At 46.2% G+C, this 21789-nt stretch overlaps 1 protein-coding gene across 7 annotated transcripts in view; it reads left to right on the forward strand.

Annotated features, from left to right (window-relative positions):
- COBLL1 (cordon-bleu WH2 repeat protein like 1) overlaps window positions 1-21789 on the forward strand; it is a 203492-nt gene that overhangs the window by 140579 nt on the left and 41124 nt on the right. For all 7 annotated transcript variants that reach the window (XM_077447562.1, XM_077447568.1, XM_077447565.1 and 4 more), the window contains 6 exons: window positions 347-532; window positions 1244-1451; window positions 12703-12931; window positions 14280-14318; window positions 15728-15816; window positions 21400-21630. In XM_077447562.1, the coding sequence (XP_077303688.1) occupies window positions 347-532; window positions 1244-1451; window positions 12703-12931; window positions 14280-14318; window positions 15728-15816; window positions 21400-21630 (982 nt within the window). The remainder of the gene's footprint in view (window positions 1-346; window positions 533-1243; window positions 1452-12702; window positions 12932-14279; window positions 14319-15727; window positions 15817-21399; window positions 21631-21789) is intronic.

The raw sequence follows: 21789 nt of genomic DNA on the forward strand, positions 1-21789 counted from the left end.
AGAAAGCATTGGAGAAATGTGCATATGTTGGCGAGTTCTTCTTCTCCCCCCAACATACCATGTGGTGTGATGATCAGTGCTGAGACGGCTAGTCACTGTTGGTCTGTGTGTGATCTCATTAATACATTTGATGCGATATTTTGCATGAACTGATGCCACTTGTGTAATGAGTGTGTATTTCTATCTATCTATCTATCTATCTTATATACGGTATATTCAGGGTATTAAAATGGCCAACTTTTATCTTGGATAAGGAGTCTTCACACTTGCACAGAACAGACTTGCCAGCTGGAAATGCATTCAGTGAAGTTTTTAGACAAAGTGTTTATTTGTCTTTTATTTTCAGGAAAAAAGCCAAAGGCAAGGCTCCTCTTCCTCCTGGGGACACGCGGTACTCTGACAGTCTGCCATCGTTTGATTCTGCAGACACCTTCCAGTTTAACATGGATCAGAAGGAGAATATCGACAGAGACATCGAGCTCAATGTAGTTCTCCCAGGTGACAGGGTCACATCTACCACCGTGAATGGCAGGTAAGTGGCTGGGTGATTTGTTGTGTCCGGTTCTATTGTAATCGGGTTGTATTTTTAGCAGAACAGAAAGGTGGGGCCAATTATTACAACAGAGTAGCTTATTATTATCAAACGCTCCCATTCATGATTTAAAGGCTTTCACATGGCTGCAAACATTTTTAAAGCAAACCTCTCACGAGGCTGCCAGCCAGTGTTGCCATCTCTTTCTGTTGCCTGGTTTCTGTGGCTTAAATACTTTTCTCTGACTTGTCTGTTCTGTGTATTTTTATAGTTTTTGTTTTGTTTTGTTTTTTACCGTGCAGTGGGGCTAAGCCCACACTGCATGGGTTTACTGCTTGCTTTGGTCTAGGGGTTCAGAATAATATGATCTACTTACCTAATCCTTTCGGAACAAGACCGGTACACTGACATTCCCCCCCCCCGGTCATGTTTGGTGAGTTGTTCTTGACGTTATCATGACCATGGACTGGTTCTGGACATTAAGAAGTCAGGGACAGTCCACTACTGGTCGTGGGGGAAGATTGGTGAGTGGCACTGTGAGCACTGTGCTCACCCCTAGACAAAGCGAGAAGATAACCCATGCAGTACAGGCACAGCCAAAACCATGGATAGTGAAAGCGAGTGAAAACCGGCTGAATCATAAAACCTTATTAATCAGTTTTCATATATCGTAAATTGTACTTTTTTTTTTTTTTTTTTTTTTTAAACCAGCAAACCCATGATGGACCTGCTTGTATTCCTTTGTGGACAGTATCATTTGAACCCATCCACCTACACAATAGAACTACTCTCAGCAGATAAAAACGTGCTCAAGTTTAAACCAAACACACCTATTGGAATGCTGGAGGTAGAAAAAGTTATCCTGAAATCTAAAAATGTGGAGGACCGACAAAAAAAGCCCGGGCCAACAATGCCAGAGGTGAGTTTCCTGTCTTAAAATATTTGTTTGGAAGTTTGTTTACTGTTTCATCATCTTATGATGGCAATGGGAGTCTCACATTTCTATCATGTGGCTTAGTTGTTTATGTGCATTAATAAAGCTCAGATTTCACATACAGTAGGTGACCGCGATATTGTGTCAATCTCGGCGATAAAAGCGGCGAGATTGACAACCTGCGAGCCCTGTCGTGGGAGCCAGCGCCGAGCCGGCTCTCATCGGGAAAGGAAAAAATATTTATTTTCCTTTCCTAGTGAGTGACAAGCATTGCTGACATTGAGGCCGGGTTCACACTGGTGCCGACTTGGATTCCCGCCAATACCAGGCACTGTGTTTGGTATGAATCTTGAGGGAGAGGGAGAACTCCACGCTAAATTTTAAATTAAAAAAAGGCACGAGTTCCCCTCCAGGAGCATACCAGGCCCTTAGGTCTGGTATGGATTTTAAGGGGAACCCCCTACGCCGAAAAATCCCCAAAATCCATACCAGACCCCTATCGGAGCACGCAGGCCAGTCAGGAAGGGGGGTGGAGACGAGCGAGCGCCCCCTCCCCCCCCCCCCTCCCCCGAACCGTACCAGGCTGCATGCCCTCAACATGGAGGGGGCTCCCAATGTTGATGAGGACAAGGGGCTCTTCCCGACAACCCCCCCCCCCCTGCTCGCAGACCCTGACAACCAACGGCCAGGGTTATCGGAATCCGCCCCCCACCCTATGTGAATGAGTATGGGGTACCCATTCACCTGGGGAAAAAAGTGTCTATAAAAAAAACCCACAACACAGGTTTTCAAAGTAATTTATTAGGCAGCTCCAGGGGTCTTCTTCCGACTCCTTTGCGCTCTCCGGCCTCTTCTCCCGCTCCTTCTGCCGGCTCCTCCGCTATCTTCTTCCAGCTCTTTTGCTAGCGGTGGCCCGGTCTTGTGCGTCCTTCTTCTCTCTTCTGATGTTGACACGATGCTCTCTCCCGCTGTAATGCCGTGTGAGTGCTGCACGATCACTTATATAGGCATGGGGCTTAGTCGCTGAGTGATGTCACATGGTGGCCCTGCCCCTTATGACATCAAGTCCCGGGGCATGCTATCTTAGGAGGAACATTGGGAACTCTGATGTACGGAGAGGAATCAGGTGTAAGGGGGAACTCTGAGAACCCTGATTTACCTTGGTGTACTCAGAGGCAGGAGAGGGAAGGGGGTAGACTTCAGTCACAGACAGAGATGGATGGTGAGCTCACTCACCCCTTGGCAGTCAGCACCTCTCATCCAGATGTAGTTGAGGCTGCAGTGTGGGTAGACAGATTGGTAGGGGCTGGAGGAAGAGGAGCAGATCAAGCCCTTTTCTCCCCTCCCATCCATGTGGGGGGAAAGGTAAATGTTAGTGCTGGCTTCATTTTGAAAATGAAATGTCTGTAGCACGCGTGACACACTATTTTTGTCCCTCCTGTCCTGGCCAATTTGGTCTCTGCATCAGGGACTGTTTCTGTCGCTACCACACACTAGTGGATTATTAGTATAGGGTACAGCATGGTACAGTCTGGGGCACGTAATCACACAAGGACTCAAAAGATGTTCGATGGGTACCCACATTTTGGTCACCGCAAAATTAGTTATAGCCAGACACTGGAAAAGTACTTTATCCCCAAACCCCTCAGAAGTACTGACACAAGTCAACCTCAACTACCAATACGAAAAAGGTTATCAGCCATTAGGAAATCCTCTTGTTTAAAATTTGATGTGAATTGGAAATGCTGGAAAGAATGGTATAGGAAATAATAAAATGTATAAGAATTGAGAATCACTATCTCAGTTCTCTTTCCCTTGTACTCAATCCCTTGGAATGCCTCACTAAACTTATTTTGATAGGTGTAATCCCCTACATAGATATCATAATCTGGGCAATATTGATGTTATAGACCGACTGCATAATGCTATACAACGAAGACCACTCTGCCTGGTCCTTCTGGCACAGATTGATCCCAGTTGGGGTGCTGGAGGGAGTAAGGTAGAGTCTACTTCAATATAATGCCAATTTTGGAATATATAAACAGTGCTCATCGGAGATAATCCTACATCATTTATGATGAATATCAGACATGTTATGTTTAGGACACATGTCCAAATGTTAAAATGTTCTTTTATTATTTTATTTATTTATTTTTGTACTGTATTTGGAAAATCTTAATAAAAATCTTTGGAATAGAAAAGATGTTCGCTGGGTAATGCGTTTTGAGAGACCCTAGCCTGAAACGTTCAAAGTTTTTTAGGCTTCATGCACACGAGACACAGATGCAAACGCTGCTGGACACATGTTGAAACCGGCGTTTAGAAATGCGCGTTTTGCCGCAATTTTTACAGCGATTTAGCGGCGTTTTACCGTGTTTTACTGCGTTTGCGTCTAGAAGCGTTTAGTTAAGCTAACATCATAGACCCTCCCCAGCTCAAAAAAACTGTATTATTAACTATTTCAGCAATTTTGTGAGACCAGAGTGAGTAGCAGCAGCTGTGAGAGCTGCAGTGTACTTGTATTTAGCGTGTCACTTGCCACGGCACCTGCCACAAGTTGTGGATTGTCCACTTGCCACGTCACTTGCCACGTCACTTGCCACGTCATCTGCCACAAGTTGTGGATTGTCCAACTGCCACGTCACCTGCCACAAGTTGTGGATTGTCCACTTGCCACGTGACTTGCCACATCACCTGCCACGTCACTTGCCATGTCACCTGCCACAAGTTTTGGATTGTCCACTTGCCACGTCACTTGCCACAAGTTGGGGATTGTCCACTTGCCACATCACCTGCCATGCCACCTGCCACAAGCTGTGGATTGTCCACTTGCCACATCACCTGCCACAAGTTGTGGATTGTCCACTTGCCACGTCACTTGCCACATCACCTGCCACGTCACTTGCCACATCATCTGCCACAAGTTGTGGATTGTCTACTTGCCACGTCACTTGCCACATCACCTGCCACATCACCTGCCACAAGTTGTGGATTGTCCACTTGCCACGTCACGTGCCACATCACCTGCCACAAGTTGTGGATTGTCCACTTGCCACGTCACTTGCCACATCACCTGCCACGTCACTTGCCACAAGATGTGGATTGTCCACTTTCCATGTCACCTGCCATGCCACCTGCCACAAGTTGTGGATTGTCCACTTGCCACGTCACCATCCACATCACCTGCCACAAGTTGTGGATTTCCACTTGCCACGTGACTTGCCACATCACCTGCCACATCACTTGCCACGTCACCTGTCACAAGTTGTGGATTGTCCACTTGCCACATCACTTTCCACCTACCACATCACCTGCCACAAGTTGTGGATTGTCCACTTGCCACGTCACTTGCCACATCACCTGCCACGTCACTTGCCACAAGATGTGGATTGTCCACTTTCCATGTCACCTGCCATGCCACCTGCCACAAGTTGTGGATTGTCCACTTGCCACGTCACCATCCACATCACCTGCCACAAGTTGTGGATTTCCACTTGCCACGTGACTTGCCACATCACCTGCCACATCACTTGCCACGTCACCTGTCACAAGTTGTGGATTGTCCACTTGCCACATCACTTTCCACCTGCCATGTCACTTGCCACAAGCTGTGGATTGTCCACTTGCCACGTCACCTGCCACGTCACCTGCCACAAGTTTTGGATTGTCCACTTGCCACGTCAGCTGCCACGTCACTTGCCACAAGATGTGGATTGTCCACTTGCCACGTCACCAGCCACATCACCTGCCACAAGTTGTTGATTGTCCACTTGCCACACCACTTTCCACGTCACCTGCCACGTCACCTGCCACAAGATGTGGATTGTCCACTTGCCACGTCACCAGCCACATCACCTGCCACAAGTTGTGGATTGTCCACTTTCCACGTCACCTGCCATGCTACCTGCCACAAGTTGTGGATTGTCCACTTGCCACGTCACCAGCCACATCACCTGCCACAAGTTGTGGATTGTCCACTTGCCACACCACTTTCCACGTCACCTGCCACAAGATGTGGATTGTCCACTTGCCACGTCACCAGCCACATCACCTGCCACAAGTTGTGGATTGTCCACTTGCCACATCACTTTCCACGTCACCTGCCACGTCACCTGCCACAAGTTGTGGATTGTCCACTTGCCACGTCCCTTGCCACATCCCCTGCCACGTCACCTGCCACAAGTGGATTGTCCACTTGCCACATCACTTGCCACATCACCTGCCACAAGTTGTGGATTGTCCACTTGCCACGTCACCTGACACAAGTTGTGGATTGTCCACTCGCCACGTCACTTGCCACATCCCCTGCCACAAGTGGATTGTCCACTTGCCACGTCACTTGCCACGTCCCCTGCCACAAGTGGATTGTCCACTTGCCACGTCACCTGCCACAAGTTATGGATTGTCCACTTGCCACGTCACCTGCCACAAGTTGTTGATTTTCCACTTGCCGCGTCACCTGCCAGGTCACTTGCCGCGTCACCTGCCAGGTCACTTGCCGCGTCACCTGCCAGGTCACTTGCCGCGTTACCTGCCAGGTCACTTGCCACGTCACCTGCCACAAGTTGTGGATTGTCCACTTTCCACGTCACTTGCCACTTCACCTGCCACGTCACTTGCCACAAGTTGTGGATTGTCCACTTGCCACATCACTTGCCACCTGCCATGTCACTTGCCACAAGTTGTGGATTGTCCACTTACCACGTCACTTGCCACCTGCCATGTCACTTGCCACAAGTTGTGGATTGTCCACTTGCAATTGCAATTGTTTAAAATATTTTTCTAATGGTTTTTCATCATTTGCAATCATTTTTGAGATTTTTAATGTAAAAAAAAAGGTCACCTTTAAAAACGCGGCTAAACGCGGTAGCCGCGTTTTGCGTCTGAAACGTGGACATTTTTGCTTCTGAACGCATTTTTTTGGTTCTGGAAAAACGAGATTAAACGCAACTGCATAAAAACGGAAAAAAACGAGACTGTGTGCATGGACACATAGGATAACATTGAATGAGTTCAGGGGCAGTTGAAAAAACTGTCCAACTGCATCTGAACGCGCGTTTAACTGCGTCTCGTGTGCATGAGGCCTTACAGTTACAATAAAAGAGTAAAAAGAAAAAAACACATAAAAAAAGTTAAAAGCCAAAAATGTTGTTTTATTCTTGTTTACTATATTTTATGCTATACTGTAATGTTTTATTATTACTGTACTTTGTTTAACATACCTCCAAAGCAAACAATGGCTTTCTACTGTTTTGATCTACTGTTATTGTGTTTTATTGTTAACCATGGTTTGCTTTGCAGGTACGCTATTTAGCAACAGGGTTTACTCTGACAATATGTAAAATCAGTGACTGCAGCGCTGTAGGATGTGATTTCACCACCACCGTAAAAATGTTTTTAAAAAAGAGCATACCGTATATACTCGAGTATAGGCCGACCCGAGTATAAGCCGAGGCCCCCAATTTACCCCCAAAAAACTGGGAAACCTATTGACTCGTGTATAAGCCGAGGGTGAGATATGCCTGTCCATCCCTGTGTGTGTGTCCATCCATCCATCCATCCCTGTGTGTGTGTCCATCCATCCATCCATCCATCCCTGTGTGTGTGTGTGTGTCCATCCATCCATCCATCCCTGTGTGTGTGTCCGTCCATCCATCCATCCATCCATCCCTGTGTGTGTGTCCGTCCATCCATCCATCCATCCATCCCTGTGTGTGTGTCCATCCGTGTGTGTGTGTGTGTGTGTGTGTGTGTGTGTGTGAGGCCTTGTGTGTCCAGCCTACCTGTGTCCCCAGCCTCCGTCCGGTCCCGAGCCTCCGTCCGGTCCCGTCCCGTCCCGAGCCGAGCCTCCGTCCGGTCCCGTCCCGTCCCGTCCCGAGACTCCGTCTGGTCCCGTCCCGTCCCGAGCCGAGCCGAGCCGAGCCTCCGTCCGGTCCCGTCCCAGGATCACCGCTCTTCGTCGGCGCCCATTTTCCTGTTCAAATGCCGCGCCTCCCTGTCTGTGATAGGCGGAACACAATTTCCCAGCAGTCTGTGTTCCGCCTATCACGGCCATCCTTTCATCCTCGTCCGTAGTACGAGGATGAGCGGATGTCCGTGATAGGCGGAACACAGGCTGCTGGGAAATTCAGTGTTCCGCCTATCACAGGCGAAGGCGGAGCCGGAGGCGCGGCTTTTGAATTAGAATAGAATGGCCGCTGTCTGTCTGCTCGACACGCTGATCGAGCAGGCAGACAGCGATGACTCGAGTATAAGCCGAGGGGGGCACTTTCAGCCTCAAAAAAGAGGCTGAAAATCTCGGCTTATACTCGAGTATATACGGTATTTAAAATTTAAATATTTACATTTTTTTTAATTGGCAGAGATTTCTTCATCCACATCAAACGAAAAAAAAGAAAAGTGCATGTATGCCCATCGTTGGAAGTTTGTGGATGCAGGGGGTAGTCTAATGGTGGCCATATCACCATTTTGATTTCACATTGATCGATGAGAATGGAGGAATCTGTTATGTTCTCTTTTTTCCGTTTAGCCCACAGACTGCATAAAAGAAAGAACATTACTATTAGTGATGCACCGAAATTTCGGCCGCCGAAACATATCGGCCGAAAATGCCCTTTTCGGCAATTTGCCGAAAGAGAAAAACGGCCAATAATGGAGCCGAAAATGGGGCGTGGCCTGAGTGGGGGGCGGGGCTCCGCCCCCCGCCCCTGTTGACGCCCATCATAGCGCAGGAGAGCCACCTCCGCCGCCTTTTTGATAACAGCGCTGGGAACATCACAGCTTTCATTTCAATTGCTGTGTGTTCCCGGCCGTGCGCCGTCACGCGCAGCCCCTCCCCCTTGTCCGGGCACTTAGATAGACAGATCATCCGCAGGATTGGACGGATGATCTGTCTATCAAAGTGCCCGGACAAGGGGGAGGGGCTGCGCGTGACGGCGCACGGCCGGGAACACACAGCAATTGAAATGAAAGCTGTGATGTTCCCCGCGCTGGCATCAAACAGGCGGCGGAGGCGGCTCTCTTCCCTGCACACAGTGCACAGGCTGGCTGCAAAATGGCACACAGGCTGCAATGGGACACACTGGCTGCAATTGGCTGCAATGGGGCACACTGGCTGCAATGGGGCACACTGGCTGCAATTGGCTGCAATGGGGCACACTAGCTGCAATGGGGCACACTAGCTGCAATGGGGCACACTGGCTGCAATGGGGCACACTGGCTGCAATGGGGCACACTGGCTGCAATGGGGCACACTGGCTGCAATGGGGCACACTGGCTGCAATGGGGCACACTGGCTGCAATTGGGCACACTGGCTGCAATGGGGCACACTGGCTGCAATGGGGGATGCCTCCTGTACCATGTCCCCAGTCTGACCATCTTCTGTACCACGTCCCCAGTCTCTGACCATCTCCTGTACCACATCCCCAGTCTCTGACCATCTCCTGTACCACGTCCCCAGTCTCTGACCATCTCCTGTACCGTGTCCCCAGTCTCTGACCATCTCCTGTACCGTGTCCCCAGTCTCTGACCATCTCCTGTACCGTGTCCCCAGTCTCTGACCATCTCCTGTACCGTGTCCCCAGTCTCTGACCATCTCCTGTACCGTGTCCCCAGTCTCTGACCATCTCCTGTACCGTGTCCCCAGTCTCTGACCATCTCCTGTACCGTGTCCCCAGTCTCTGACCACCTCCTGTACCGTGTCCCCAGTCTCTGACCACCTCCTGTACCGTGTCCCCAGTCTCTGACCACCTCCTGTACCGTGTCCCCAGTCTCTGACCACCTCCTGTACCGTGTCCCCAGTCTCTGACCACCTCCTGTACCGTGTCCCCAGTCTCTGACCACCTCCTGTACCGTGTCCCCAGTCTCTGACCACCTCCTGTACCGTGTCCCCAGTCTCTGACCACCTCCTGTACCGTGTCCCCAGTCTCTGACCACCTCCTGTACCGTGTCCCCAGTCTCTGACCACCTCCTGTACCATGCCCCCAGTCTCTGACCACCTCCTGTACCATGTCCCCAGTCTCTGACCACCTCCTGTATAAAAATATTTTTTAAAAACAGTCATTTTCGGTATCGGTGCTGTTTCGGTATCGGTTTCGGTTTTCGGCCTAGTGTATTTTTCATTTTCGGTATCGGTTTCGGCACCAAAAAAACCCATTCGGTGCATCCCTAATTACTATATATGCCCAACAAGGACCAGCAATATACTGGTATGTTGCTGGACTTTGAGTAGTTATACCAGAATGATGCCTGCAGGTTTAGGCATCATCTTGGTATCTTTTTTATTTTTTTTCAATAGGCAGTCGGCTTTCATATAAAACCAATCCTAGTGGCTAATTGGCTGCTGATCTGCTTTAACAAAGTCTTCCATGGTTTTCTCAGGCTCTCCTATCCCACCGGGGAACCCAAAAATGCAGCCGGTGGTTCTGCCAACTGACCATAGAACCTGGTTGGAGACCAGAATGGCTCCAATCATCTTTATGATCAAAGAAACCAGAAGCTACAAGCATTTCATCACTTCGGTTTCACCAGATTTCAAAAATGCAATTTTTAAATTGGGAAAGCATCTTATCATACTGATCTTGGTGTGGTCAGATGCTTTTATGGCAGAGGAGAAATCTAGAGTCTAATTGGCTCCACGTTTTTCAAAAAAGAGTACCGGTCACTACCTATTGCTATAATAGGAAATATATTCCTTTTGATAACAATAAAAGTGCTAAAAAAAATGAAAGGGACAGTGTAAAAATAAAAGAAAAAAGCAAAATAAATAATAATTAAACAATAAATGAAAGTACCCCTGTCCTCCCGTGCTTGCGCACAAAATCGGACGCTAGCATCGGTCTCAACAGCAATTGCACCATGCATGTGTGGTATCGCCACGAAAGTCAGATTAAGGGCAGCCGTTCTAGCAGTAGACCACCTCTGAAAATCTAAAGTGGTAACCTGTAAAGGATTTTAAAAATGTATGTAGTTTGTCGCTGCTGTGCGGTTGTGCACAATTTAACCACTTACAGACCGGACCATTTTGCTGGTCAAAGACCATGTTTTATCAAACATTTAGGCAAATATAGTGTTTTTTTTTTTGTGCATTAGAATTCAAAAATGTGTTTCCTCCACCCCCCCCCCCAAAAAAAAATCCTTTGTTCATTAACCAATTCTCGGCTGGCACACGCCGATATAAGTCAGCAGAATGGCACAGCTGGGCAAATGGGCTTACCTGTACGTCTCTTTAAATTTGCCGCCATGCCATCGCGTGCGTTCCGGCAGGGACCTCCGTGAGTTGGGTCGTGGGTCCCGCGCACTCTATGTCCGTTGGGATACCCACGAATCACCTCATGGAGAGGAAGAACGGTGAGATGCTAATGTAAACAAGCATCGCTCTGTTCTGCCTAGTGACAGTATCACTGTTCTCTGCTCTCTGTGATCGGGAGCAGAGATCGGTGGCATGTCACACATAGCCACACCCCCCACAGTTAGAATAACTCCCCAGGACATACTTAACCCCTTCACTTCCAGTGTCATTTACACAGGAATCAGTGCATTTGTATAGCACTGATTGCTGTATAAATGACAGTGGTCCCAAAAATGTCCGCTGTGTCCACCATAATGTCGCAGTCATGATAAAAATCGCTGATCCCCGCCATTACTAGTAAAAAAAAAATTTATGAAAATGCCATAAAACTATATTTTGTAAACACTATAATTTTTGCGCAATAACCAATCAATAAACGCTTATTGCGATTTTTTTTTTTTATTTTTTTTTTAAGATATATTTTTGGGGAATATTTATTATAGCAAAATGTAAAAAAGTTTTTTTCAAAATTGACGCTCTTTTTTTTTTTTTTTGTTTATAGCGCAAAAAATAAAAACCGCAGGGGTGATCAAATACCACCAAAAGAAAGCTCTATTTGTGGGAAAAAAAGGATGTCAATTTTGTTTGGGAGCCACGTCGCACGACTGCGCAATTGCCAGTTAAAGCGACATAGTGCCGAATCGCAAAAAGTGCTCCGGTCTTTGGTCAGCAAAATGGTCCGGAGCTTAAGTGGTTAATGGGGGTAACAACCTTCTGGAGCTGAAGTGGTTAAAGTGTGACTGCCCTTCCATGTCAGAAGTAGAATGTAGCTTACCTAGATATTGATGGGAGCCGAATGCCCCATAACTTGGTATTGGTGGGAGCAGGCTATCCCTTACCTTGTTAGTGGCAGGAAGTTTCCCCTTAACTTAGTGTTAGTGGAAGCAAAATGTCCTGTACTTTGGTATAAATGGGAATAAAGATGAGTCTTACCTTGGTGTCAATGGGAATAGGATGTGTCTTACCTTGGTGTCCGTGGTAGTAAGATGCATCTTACATTTAGTATAATTTGAAGTAGACTGTCCCCTACTTTGGGGTCAGTGGGAGTGGGACACCCTTTACCTTTTTGTCAGTGGAAGTAGGATGCACCAATTTCATTGGTGTTGGTGGTAGTTGGATGCCCTGTACTTTAGTGTAGGTGAGAACAGGATGCCCTTAACCCTGGTGTTATTGGGAGTAGGATGCCCCTTATCTTGGTCTATAGCGTTTGTTTACCTAAAGTAAAGAAGCACCTAACCCTACATTGCCTACTCTGCCAAATTACATCAGGACAGGGAGTATAGAGGCACTGCCAGAACAAAGAGCAATTGGTTTGACAGTGCCTACAATATAACTGTCAGAAACCATGAATCAGACCGAGACAGAAGTACAATTAAATCACACTTGTTTATTAATAAAAAGGTAAATAGAAAAAGCGTAGTCAAGCATAGCCAGAATCCAGTAACCAGATTGGGTAGTCAGCCAGGCCAGAAGTCAGGGATTCAAGTAGAGCAACAGCAAGCAGGATAAGGAGCCAGAAGGGATGTCATCAAGCCCGTCTTTAAACAAACCTCAGGAGATGGTTTCTAGTGATGTGACCAAGGCGAAGGCAGAGGTGAAGTGAGCTGGAAGGCTTTAAGTAGGCAGGTCAGACGAGCATCATCAGGAACAGCTGGTAACTGTGGCGAGAGAAGAGAGCTGGCAATTAGCCGACAGCTGAGCGGCCAGCCCAGAGAAGGAAGGGCTAAGCCAGCCCTGACAATATCGCACAAGCATGTGGTTGATTTCGAAGGGTTGGTAGGGTTTGAGCCTGGAAATTCTTCAACTACCTATGAATTATTGCAGTTTTGTTTTCAAAGATTGCTTTACCAAAGGCGCTTAAAGTAAATATTATTTTTCTGTTACAGCAAACTGTTCGAGTTGTCATCAACTATAAGAAAACACAGAAGACAGTGATGAGAGTTAGTCCTTTTGTTCCATTGCAAGATCACATTCCCTCCATTTGTAGTAAATGTGAATTTGATCCCGAGACTACAGTACTCCTACATGATTACCAGTCACAGAAACCCCTTGACATCACAAAGTCTCTCAATGACCTTGGTTTGAGGGAACTCTATGCTTTGGATCAGAATAAAGGTAAATCGGGGCTCTAGTTGACATAAACCAGTCTAAAATAACGTATTAATAATGTCTAAACAATGATGTCCTTGTGATCTAATCAGTGCTCAAGGGATGACAATGCAGCAAGTTAATGGATGAAGACCCTCCATGGGAGGCAAGCTTGGCTGAGTATTCAGCAGACATTGCATTTTATTGTAAAGTCCTCTGTCCATTTCTAGCATCTCCAGACCGATTTCTACCCTACATAAAGTGTTACTGTGGGGCATGTGCAGGAACTAGTGTTCATACTGAAAAAAGATAGGAACATTGTTCGTGATTCTTGTGGGACTTATTTTTTGACCAACTGGATAAAACCAGCTATATAAATTGTTTTCTTTTATTTTTGGGAAATAAAACACTAGTTCCTCATGTTTTTGTGAGTGAAGCCTCATGTCTTCTACAATTATGTATTTTTTGCATGCTCATGTTATCTTCCATATCATCTTTTTAAAGAGACCCTGTTACCGAGTTAGAAAAATTCTGCTAGAGGCACAGAAAAATCAAGTATTTAGAAAGCTTACTTCTAGCATTTTTCTGTTCCATGAACAATTTTCTTTAGACATGCAATGTGCTTCTGAAGTTGCTATAGTGTTGACACTGTAGAAATTCCTTCTCCCCTCCCTTCACCAGCTTACATAACCTATGCAGGCGAAGGAGTGAAGAGGAATTTTATAGAGCAAGGTTTCTCAACTAGGATTCATCCAGAGATTGAAAAGCGTTCCTTGAGCAATTCATGCCTCTGATAGGTTTCCAGTGGGACCCCTGATCTTTTTAGCTCTCTGTAAGAGGGTAATTCTTCCGAATAACCACAAGTGTAGGGAGCATTCTTCCCACTGACCACCACATGAGTTGTAGATAGTCCTTTTTAGCAAGGGTTCCCTGAGACCAGAAAGTTATTTCAAGTGTTCATCCGTGTTGAAAAGGTTAAGAAAGGCTGCTATAGAACATAAATTTGAGTGACAACCCTAAGTGTGATAGAGCTGCTAACATCACATCCAAGATGGTGGATAGGGAGAATCTACACAAAGGAGGTTTTTCTTCAAATACAACAACATGTATGCAACCTCATGGGAACATTGTTGTTAAAATTTAATGATCTGGTGGCAGGGTATCTTTAACATGAGTGTGTGTGTGTGTGTATGTATGTATGTGTGTATGTATGTGTGTGTGTGTGTGTGTGTATGTGTGTGTATATATATATATATATACATAACTTTGTTGCATACCATCAAAGTTGGCACCATTTTTCTTTTTTTTCACAGGGTTGAATAAATCATAGATTCTTGCAATTTTGTTAACAAAATTTATTTCTGCTTTATTTTAGCTACGTCTCCTACAGAATTCAGACTGCCACCTTTACAAGGCAAGTATTTTTAGTGTAAAAAGTCTTCTTTTCAGTTTCCGCGTACTTCTTTTGTGACCTTTCTGAAGAACATAATAAATAGAACGTTAATAGGCACAGATTCTTATATACTTGGCAACATAACAGGCCTTTGGTCAACCTGAGAAAACTTCGATTTTCTCTGAAACAAAAACGTCTATAGTCCGCAGTGCCAGATTGTTCAGATCTCTAAATATATCCTCGTTTTCTCTGCTTTATGTCTTAAGCTGGGATGGATGCTGCTATGGAAATTAGCTTTTTTCCTAGGCCAGTCACCCAGAATAATTTGTTATATGTACCTATCCATCGTTAACCCAAACCTGTACTTTACCCACAAAAAGCAAAGGAAAGGGTAAGTATAATATTATTTATTATTATTAATAATGATAATATTATTCAGGACTTGTATAGCGCCAACAATTTACGCAGTGCTTTAAAAAATAAAGGGGGGCAGTACAATAGAGTTCAATACAGAAGATGTAGGAGGGCCCTGCTCACGGAGCTTACAATCTAAAGGCAGGGTGAGGTGATACAAAAGGTAATAGCTGCCGGAGGAAGATCTGATGGAGGTGACTCAAGTACAAGCCTTAGGTGGAGGTGGGGTACGCTTTCCTAAATAAGTGAATTTTCAAGGGTCGCCTAAAGGCGGACAGGGTAGGAGCTGACCTGACATTACTGGGGCAGGGAGTTCCAGAGGATGGGAGAGGCTCTAGAGAAGTACTCTAAGCAGCAAGGGGTAAAGCACAGCAGGTTAAAGCTAAACTGTGAGCTGGAGAAAGTTACCTTTGCAGTGCAATCCCCTTTTTAAATTTCAATCATTTTTATTTGTTTTTATTTTTGGTTGCCAGTTAGAAAATGTTTACCTGTAGGTGAAATTATGGACATAACCTTGTAGTGATGTAATCTTTATTGATAACTTTTTTGAGTAGACTTCAGGAGCCATGTTGTCTGCTTAGCTTCCACCACTGACAGCTTTAAGATGCTGTTATGAAGATTGGGCCGTTTTTTTATTTTTTTATTTTTATGTTCTTCAACATACACACAACTGTTAGAAAAATGAGGTACTATAAGCTTTTTCCTTCAGAGGAAGGCTAGCAGGTTTTGTTGCTAATTTACACCTAAATGATAGAGACCTTCAGCAAGTTCAATGGAATACAGCAGACCCCAGTTGCAGGTCATACCAGAGTTTTCTGTCATACTGTATGGTTAATCAGCTTCAATCAATCAGTATGATTAAAATCAGACCTGTGATTTGTTCTTGAACGTTTCCAAAAACACTGTGGATTAATGACACCAAAAATATTGTCCCTTAAAGCTACCAATGTCACTGTTGGAGATTGCTTTGTATTATCTATGTCTTGTCCTAAGCATATAAGCCATATCATTTACAGAGTCTTGTCAGAATGTGGAGATGAAGCAGAATGATGACAAACGGTTCTTTAACTTTTTCCGGAGAAGCACTAAAAAAAAGCGGGATCAGGTAAGATGATTACCTCTGATTACTGTACCTGTATTCTACATGGGATCTGTTTTAGATGGAACAGTTATAAATAGTCGCTTATGCCTCGTTTCCACTGATCGGTCTGGTTCAGGGTTGGTTCGGTACGGTACGCTGTTTTGGGTGGCCCATACAACCGAACCATACCGCCTGCTTCTGATGTGGGGCCATAGAAAATATGTTACGGTTAGGGCGGAGCTACTAGCATTACATGATACATTCCAGTGATTGACAGACAGAAAAAACTTCAATGCTCACGTCAAAGGCATTTTTTTTTTTCTAAACCCCGTATGGCCCCTGGTGGTCCGACTTGCAGTGGTAACGCTCACCTGTTTAGGCCGGACCATTCTAACCCTTCCAAACTGTACCAACCCGAACTGTTCCACTCAGTGGAAACGAGGCATTAGATTAACAGAATGTTCTGGTCATCCCTAGACTACACATGGTTCACAAGAAGCATTTGTAGGGTACTTATGGTCATTCCCACTAATGCCGCGTACACACGATCAAACAAGCGGATGGAAAAGTCCGGCAAACTGAAGTCCGCCGGACAATCCCCCCCCGTGTGTAGCCTCCGGCATACTTTTTTGACCCGAAAGTACGGCGGACTTAGAAAGTAGTTTTGCACTCCAATCTTCCCGCCGGACTCGCATTTCGGCGGACAATCCGGCCGTGTGTATGCCAGTCCGCCGTACTTTTGAAATGAATGGACTTTTCCCGGAGAAAAGTCCGCTCATTTCGAGCGGGTCTCCAGGTAGGCGGGGCCTGCGAAGGACACGTCGCTGGCCCCGCCACCTGGTATGGACTTAAAGGGGAACCCCAACACCGAAAAAAACCGGCGTGGGGGTCCCCCCCAAAGTCCACAACAGACCCTTGTCCGAGCACGCCACCCGGCCGGCCAGGAAAGGAGGGGCAAGCAAGCCCCCCCCCCCTCCGAGCCGTACCAGGCCGCGTGCCCTCAACATGGGGGGTGCCTTGGGGAAGGGGGGGCCACGCGGCCCCCCCTCACCCCAAAGCACCTTGTCCCCATGTTGATGAGGACAAGGGCCTCTTCCCGACAACCCTGACCGTTGGTTGTCGGGGTCTGCGGGCGAGGGGCTTATCGGAATCCGGGAGCCCCCTTTAATAAGGGGGCCCCCGGATACTGGCCCCCCACCCTATGTGAATGAGTATGGGGTACAATGTACCCCTACCCATTCACCTGTAAAATAAAGTACAAAAAAAACCACAACACACAAGATAAAATAATTTATTGCACAGCTCCGGGGGTCTTCTGTCTTCGGGGGTCTTCTCGCCGGACTCCTCCGCTATCTTATAGCTCTTTTGCTAGCGGAGGAGCCCGGCATTCTTCTTCATCGCTGCAGCCTCTTCTTCCGACCTCGGGGGTCTTGTCCCCCTCTTCGGTTCTTCTGCCGGGCCACCGCGCCTTCTTATAGCTCTTTTACAGGCGGTGGCCCGGTCTTCTGTCACCGCCGCCCCCATCCGTTCTTCTTCTTCTTCTCCTGGAGATGTTGACTTGAAGCTCTCACCTGCCGCAATGCCAGGGACGCGCTGCGCGGGGACTTATATAGGGCCAGGGGGCAGGTCATTGGTTGATGTCACATGGGTTGATGTCACATGGCGACAGTCCCAGCATCCTCTGGGACTGTGACATCATAAGGGGGCGGGGTCACCCCGCCCCTTGTCCCTATATAAGTCCCGGCGCAGCGCGTCCCTGGCATTGCGGCCGAAGAAGAATGCCGGGCTCCTCCGCTAGCAAAAGAGCTATAAGAAGATAGTGGAGGAGTCCGGCGAGAAGACCCCCGAAGACGGAAGACCCCTGGAGCTGTGCAATAAATTATTTTATCTTGTGTGTTTTTTTTTTGTACTTTATTTTACAGGTGAATGGGTAGGGGTACATTGTACCCCATACTCATTCACATAGGGTGGGGGGGCCGGTATCCGGGGGCCCCCTTATTAAAGGGGGCTCCTGGATTCCGATAAGCCCCTCGCCCGCAGACCCCGACAACCAAAGGCCAGGGTTGTCGGGAAGAAGCCCTTGTCCTCATCAACATGGGGACAAGGTGCTTTGGGGTGAGGGGGGGGCACGCGGCAAGGGTCTGTTGTGGACTTTGGAGGGGACCCCCACGCCAATTTTTTTCGGCATTGGGGTTCCCCTTTAAGTCAATACCAGGTGGCGGGGCCAGCGGCGTCTCCTTCGCGGGCCCCGCCTACCTGGAGACGCGCTCGAAATGAGCGGACTTTCCTCCGCGTGTGTGGGCGAGTCCGTTCAGTAGGGCGGATAGTACGGCGGACTTAGTACGCCGTATTAGTCCGCTGAAAAAGTGCTGTGTGTGGGCAAGTAGCCCGTTCGGAAAGTACGGCGCACAGTCTGGCGGGAAGTCCGCCAGCAGTCTGGCGGGAAGTCCGCCAGACTAAGTCCGTCGGATAGACGGCTACGTGTGTACGCGGCTTTAAGGTATATAAAACTTCAGCGACATGCACTTGTGAAGAAGACATCCACCTATTTGAGCATAAATTGTTAATGGGCAGTGTGTTTGACGGTGGAAATAATGGCAGCACAACGGCTTTCACCTAGCAGCACCAGAGTCATCGGTTTGAATCTCCAAAATGGCGCTACCTACGTGAAGTTTGTGTGTTTTTTATTTATTATATATATAATGTGTGTGTGTGTGTGTGTGTGTGTGTGTGTGTATGTGTGTGTGTATGTATAGATAGATAGATAGATAGATAGATAGATAGATAGATAGATAGATAGATAGATAGATAGATAGAGAGAGATATATATATATATGAGATATATAATGTGTGTAAATTGACAGCACTGTAGAAGTACCTGTAATAATTCAGCAACTAAAGTGAAACTCCATCTTTTATTTATTTTAGTGAGAATGGGGGTAAAACTTCTGGCCAAACCTTCTCACTAAAACCACTTATGATCAGGAGCGAAAGAGAGGTGAAACCGACGGCAATAAATAACCAGCAGAGTTTTGGCTATAGTTGCTTTAGGCTGGGTTCACATATATGCGGCTGCGGTTTGCAGTCCGGAATCCGGTGCACTTTCTGTTCACCAGTTCAGGTGTGATTCAGATGCAAATTTTTCCTTGAATTCGTACCTGAACCGGACCCAGAAAACGCACAGGACCCTTTTCAAAACTGCAGAGTGGCCACCCGGCACTTGTGTGAAGCGGCTCCATTGAAAGCCAGTCACATTCACATGTTATGGGAATTGAATGCGGTTAAAAAGCATCCAATTCGCATATATGTGAACCCAGCCTCAGAAGAAGAAAAAAAATAGCTGTAGTGATCCCAATCTTAGTTAATTCTCCACCTGTGCGAAATAGCCGGCACCTCTAGCTACAGATGTAGCTGTAAATTTATCATGCAAACAATAACTTCCCCTTGCCTTTCTATTGGTCATAACAACAATGCACCAAAGGGCCACTTCCCTAGCCAAAATAATTACATACATAGAGCTACTGGTGCCACGTGCTGCTGGTTGCCAACTTTATTATCAATTAAAGGCACACTTTAAGGTTTCTAACCCGCACTAATTGTGAGGGCAGAATTTTGCTTTATGTGATTTCTTACTGTAACCAATAAGCAGTTAAGAAAAACTCTTTTCAACCCTATTTTCCATACACCCCTCTCTACAATTTTTATATTTTATAGTATTTATTGTATGATTCCCATTTTCAAAGACACAAATTGCTTCAGTAACTGCCATGCGTATTTACATTTTTAGTGACCGTTTAGAGACAACAGGCCCAGTGCACTGAGCTTGCCATTGTGATTGGTGTTTTCAGCTCTCATTGCTGAAAATAACGGCTGTAATAGCTTAGTGGATTGAGCTTCATCAGTGTTGCTATTCTAGAAAAGGGGAGGGTGTGTTCTGGTCACTTTATTTACACACCACAGAGACCAACTGTTCTTTGAAAGCCTGCCTGCTGTTTGCTCAAAGAACCAGACTTCCGACTAAAAAAAAAATATGAAGGAGTGAATTTATTAAAGACTGCATAAAAAAAGAAAACTTGATTATTTTTATTTTTTTTTAAATTGCATATATTACTGAAACTGCAGAAAGGCGAAATTATGTTCTAAAGCATAAGCTTACATAACACTTCCCCCTCGGCCTATAGAAAAATGACGGCTGGGCAGCGATTCAGTTATCCTGACTGGATGTCGTATGACATCTCTCAGGATAACTGCTGGCCCGATCCCGTGGGGGGCGTTCAGTGTGGAGATGAGTGGTTTGGAGTGTCAGTCTGACACACCGCTTCACCGATCTCAGTAAAATGCCTCTGACGTAGGCTCTTTACCATGTGATCAGCCACGTCCAATCTCGGCTGATCAGTGTAAACGGGAAAAGCCGTGTATTGGCTTTTCCTCACTTGTGCCTGACAGACACGAGTAGAGGAGAGCAGATCATACCAATGCCTGCCAAATGTCTCTCTATCAGTAGTGTCCATCAGTGCCACCGATAAGTGCCCAGTGACGCCTATCAATGCCCATCAGTGCTGCATATCGGTGCCCATCAGTGCCACCTTATCAGTTCCCGTCAGTGCAGCCTCATCAGGGAAGGAGAAAATGTACTTATTTACAAAATGTTATAACGGAAACAAAGAAAACGTTTTCTTTCCAAATTTTCAGTCTTTTTTTTTTTTTTTTTATTTGCTGCGCAAAAAATAAAAACCCCAGCAGTGATCAAATACCACCAAAAGAAATCTCCATTTGTGGGAACAAAAGGATAAAAAAATTGGGTACAGTCATTCAAAGTGCGACAACGCTGAAAGCTGAAATTTGGCAGTATGTAATTAGCATATGGCTGCCCCCCCATACCTGTTTACAGTGGAACCTTGGTTTACGAGTAACGCGGTTAATAAGCGTTTTGAAAGACGAGTAACTTTTTTTTTTTTTTTTTTTTTTTACATCTTGACTTGGTTTGCGAGTGTTGTCTTGCAAAACGAGCAGGATTCATGCCGATGGGGTGTGCAGTACCACGTTTGGCCAGAGGTGCAGGACGCAGCTGACACTCGGACGGAGCTGTTTGGAAATACTCTAATTCAGTGTTTCCGAGCCTTTGAGACTTCAGCCGAGCTGTCTCTGAGTATTTCCGAGGCTCTCCGGCGCCCCCCCTCTGGCACATGCGGTATTGCATGCAAAAGAAGTCAATGCAGAACGAATTATCTTCGTTTCCATTGACTTCTATGGGGAAACTCGCATTGATATGTACGTGCTTTGGATTACAAGCATTCTCCTGGAATGGATTATGCTCATAATCCAAGGTTCCACTGTAATTGTAACTAACTACGCAAGTTTTTTTAGGCTGATCTATCTTGCATGTGTTTAAAAAAAGATGATGTGCAGTTCCCTGTCCATCATGATGGCAGGGAATAATATAGGAGTCTGAATTCATTGCATCGATGCTGGAAGTAATCTAATCTGCTGTGAGCAATCTAGTAGGGCAAATCTAAAACTGTGAAATGCATCATTGCAAAGAAATGTAAATTGATGATTTCCGGCAACTTTTTCAAATGATATCCAATTCTCCTGTTCTCTTTCCAGACCTCCAGTGCTCCGGCCACTCCACTGCTCAATAAACCAAGGCCAACACATGCAGTGAGAGCGAACACTGTTATCAAATCCTACGACTCCAACACCATGCCTTCTGATGTACCAAAGAAACGGAGAGCTCCGCTGCCACCTATGCACCCCTCTCAGAACAGCGCTATAGCCCGTGGACAGATGCATACAACCTCTTGCGTTGTAAAGTCTGTCAGTGTGGACGAATCAAAAGTATGTGTGCGTTTTTTTTGTTTTTTATTTCAGTTTTGTTTCGTGCAAATTTAGGAAATTTAGTGTGAAAAGACTTCTATGCAAAATACTTTTAATTTGGGTAGATGCATTTAAATCCTTTTCATTTCAGCTAGCAATAAATACTTAAAGTTGTTGTAA

This window comes from Lithobates pipiens, unplaced genomic scaffold, assembly GCF_037356315.1.
Source record: "Lithobates pipiens isolate NorthernLeopardFrog02 unplaced genomic scaffold, aLitPip1_a1.2 Scaffold_22, whole genome shotgun sequence".
Lineage (NCBI taxonomy): Eukaryota > Metazoa > Chordata > Amphibia > Anura > Ranidae > Lithobates > Lithobates pipiens.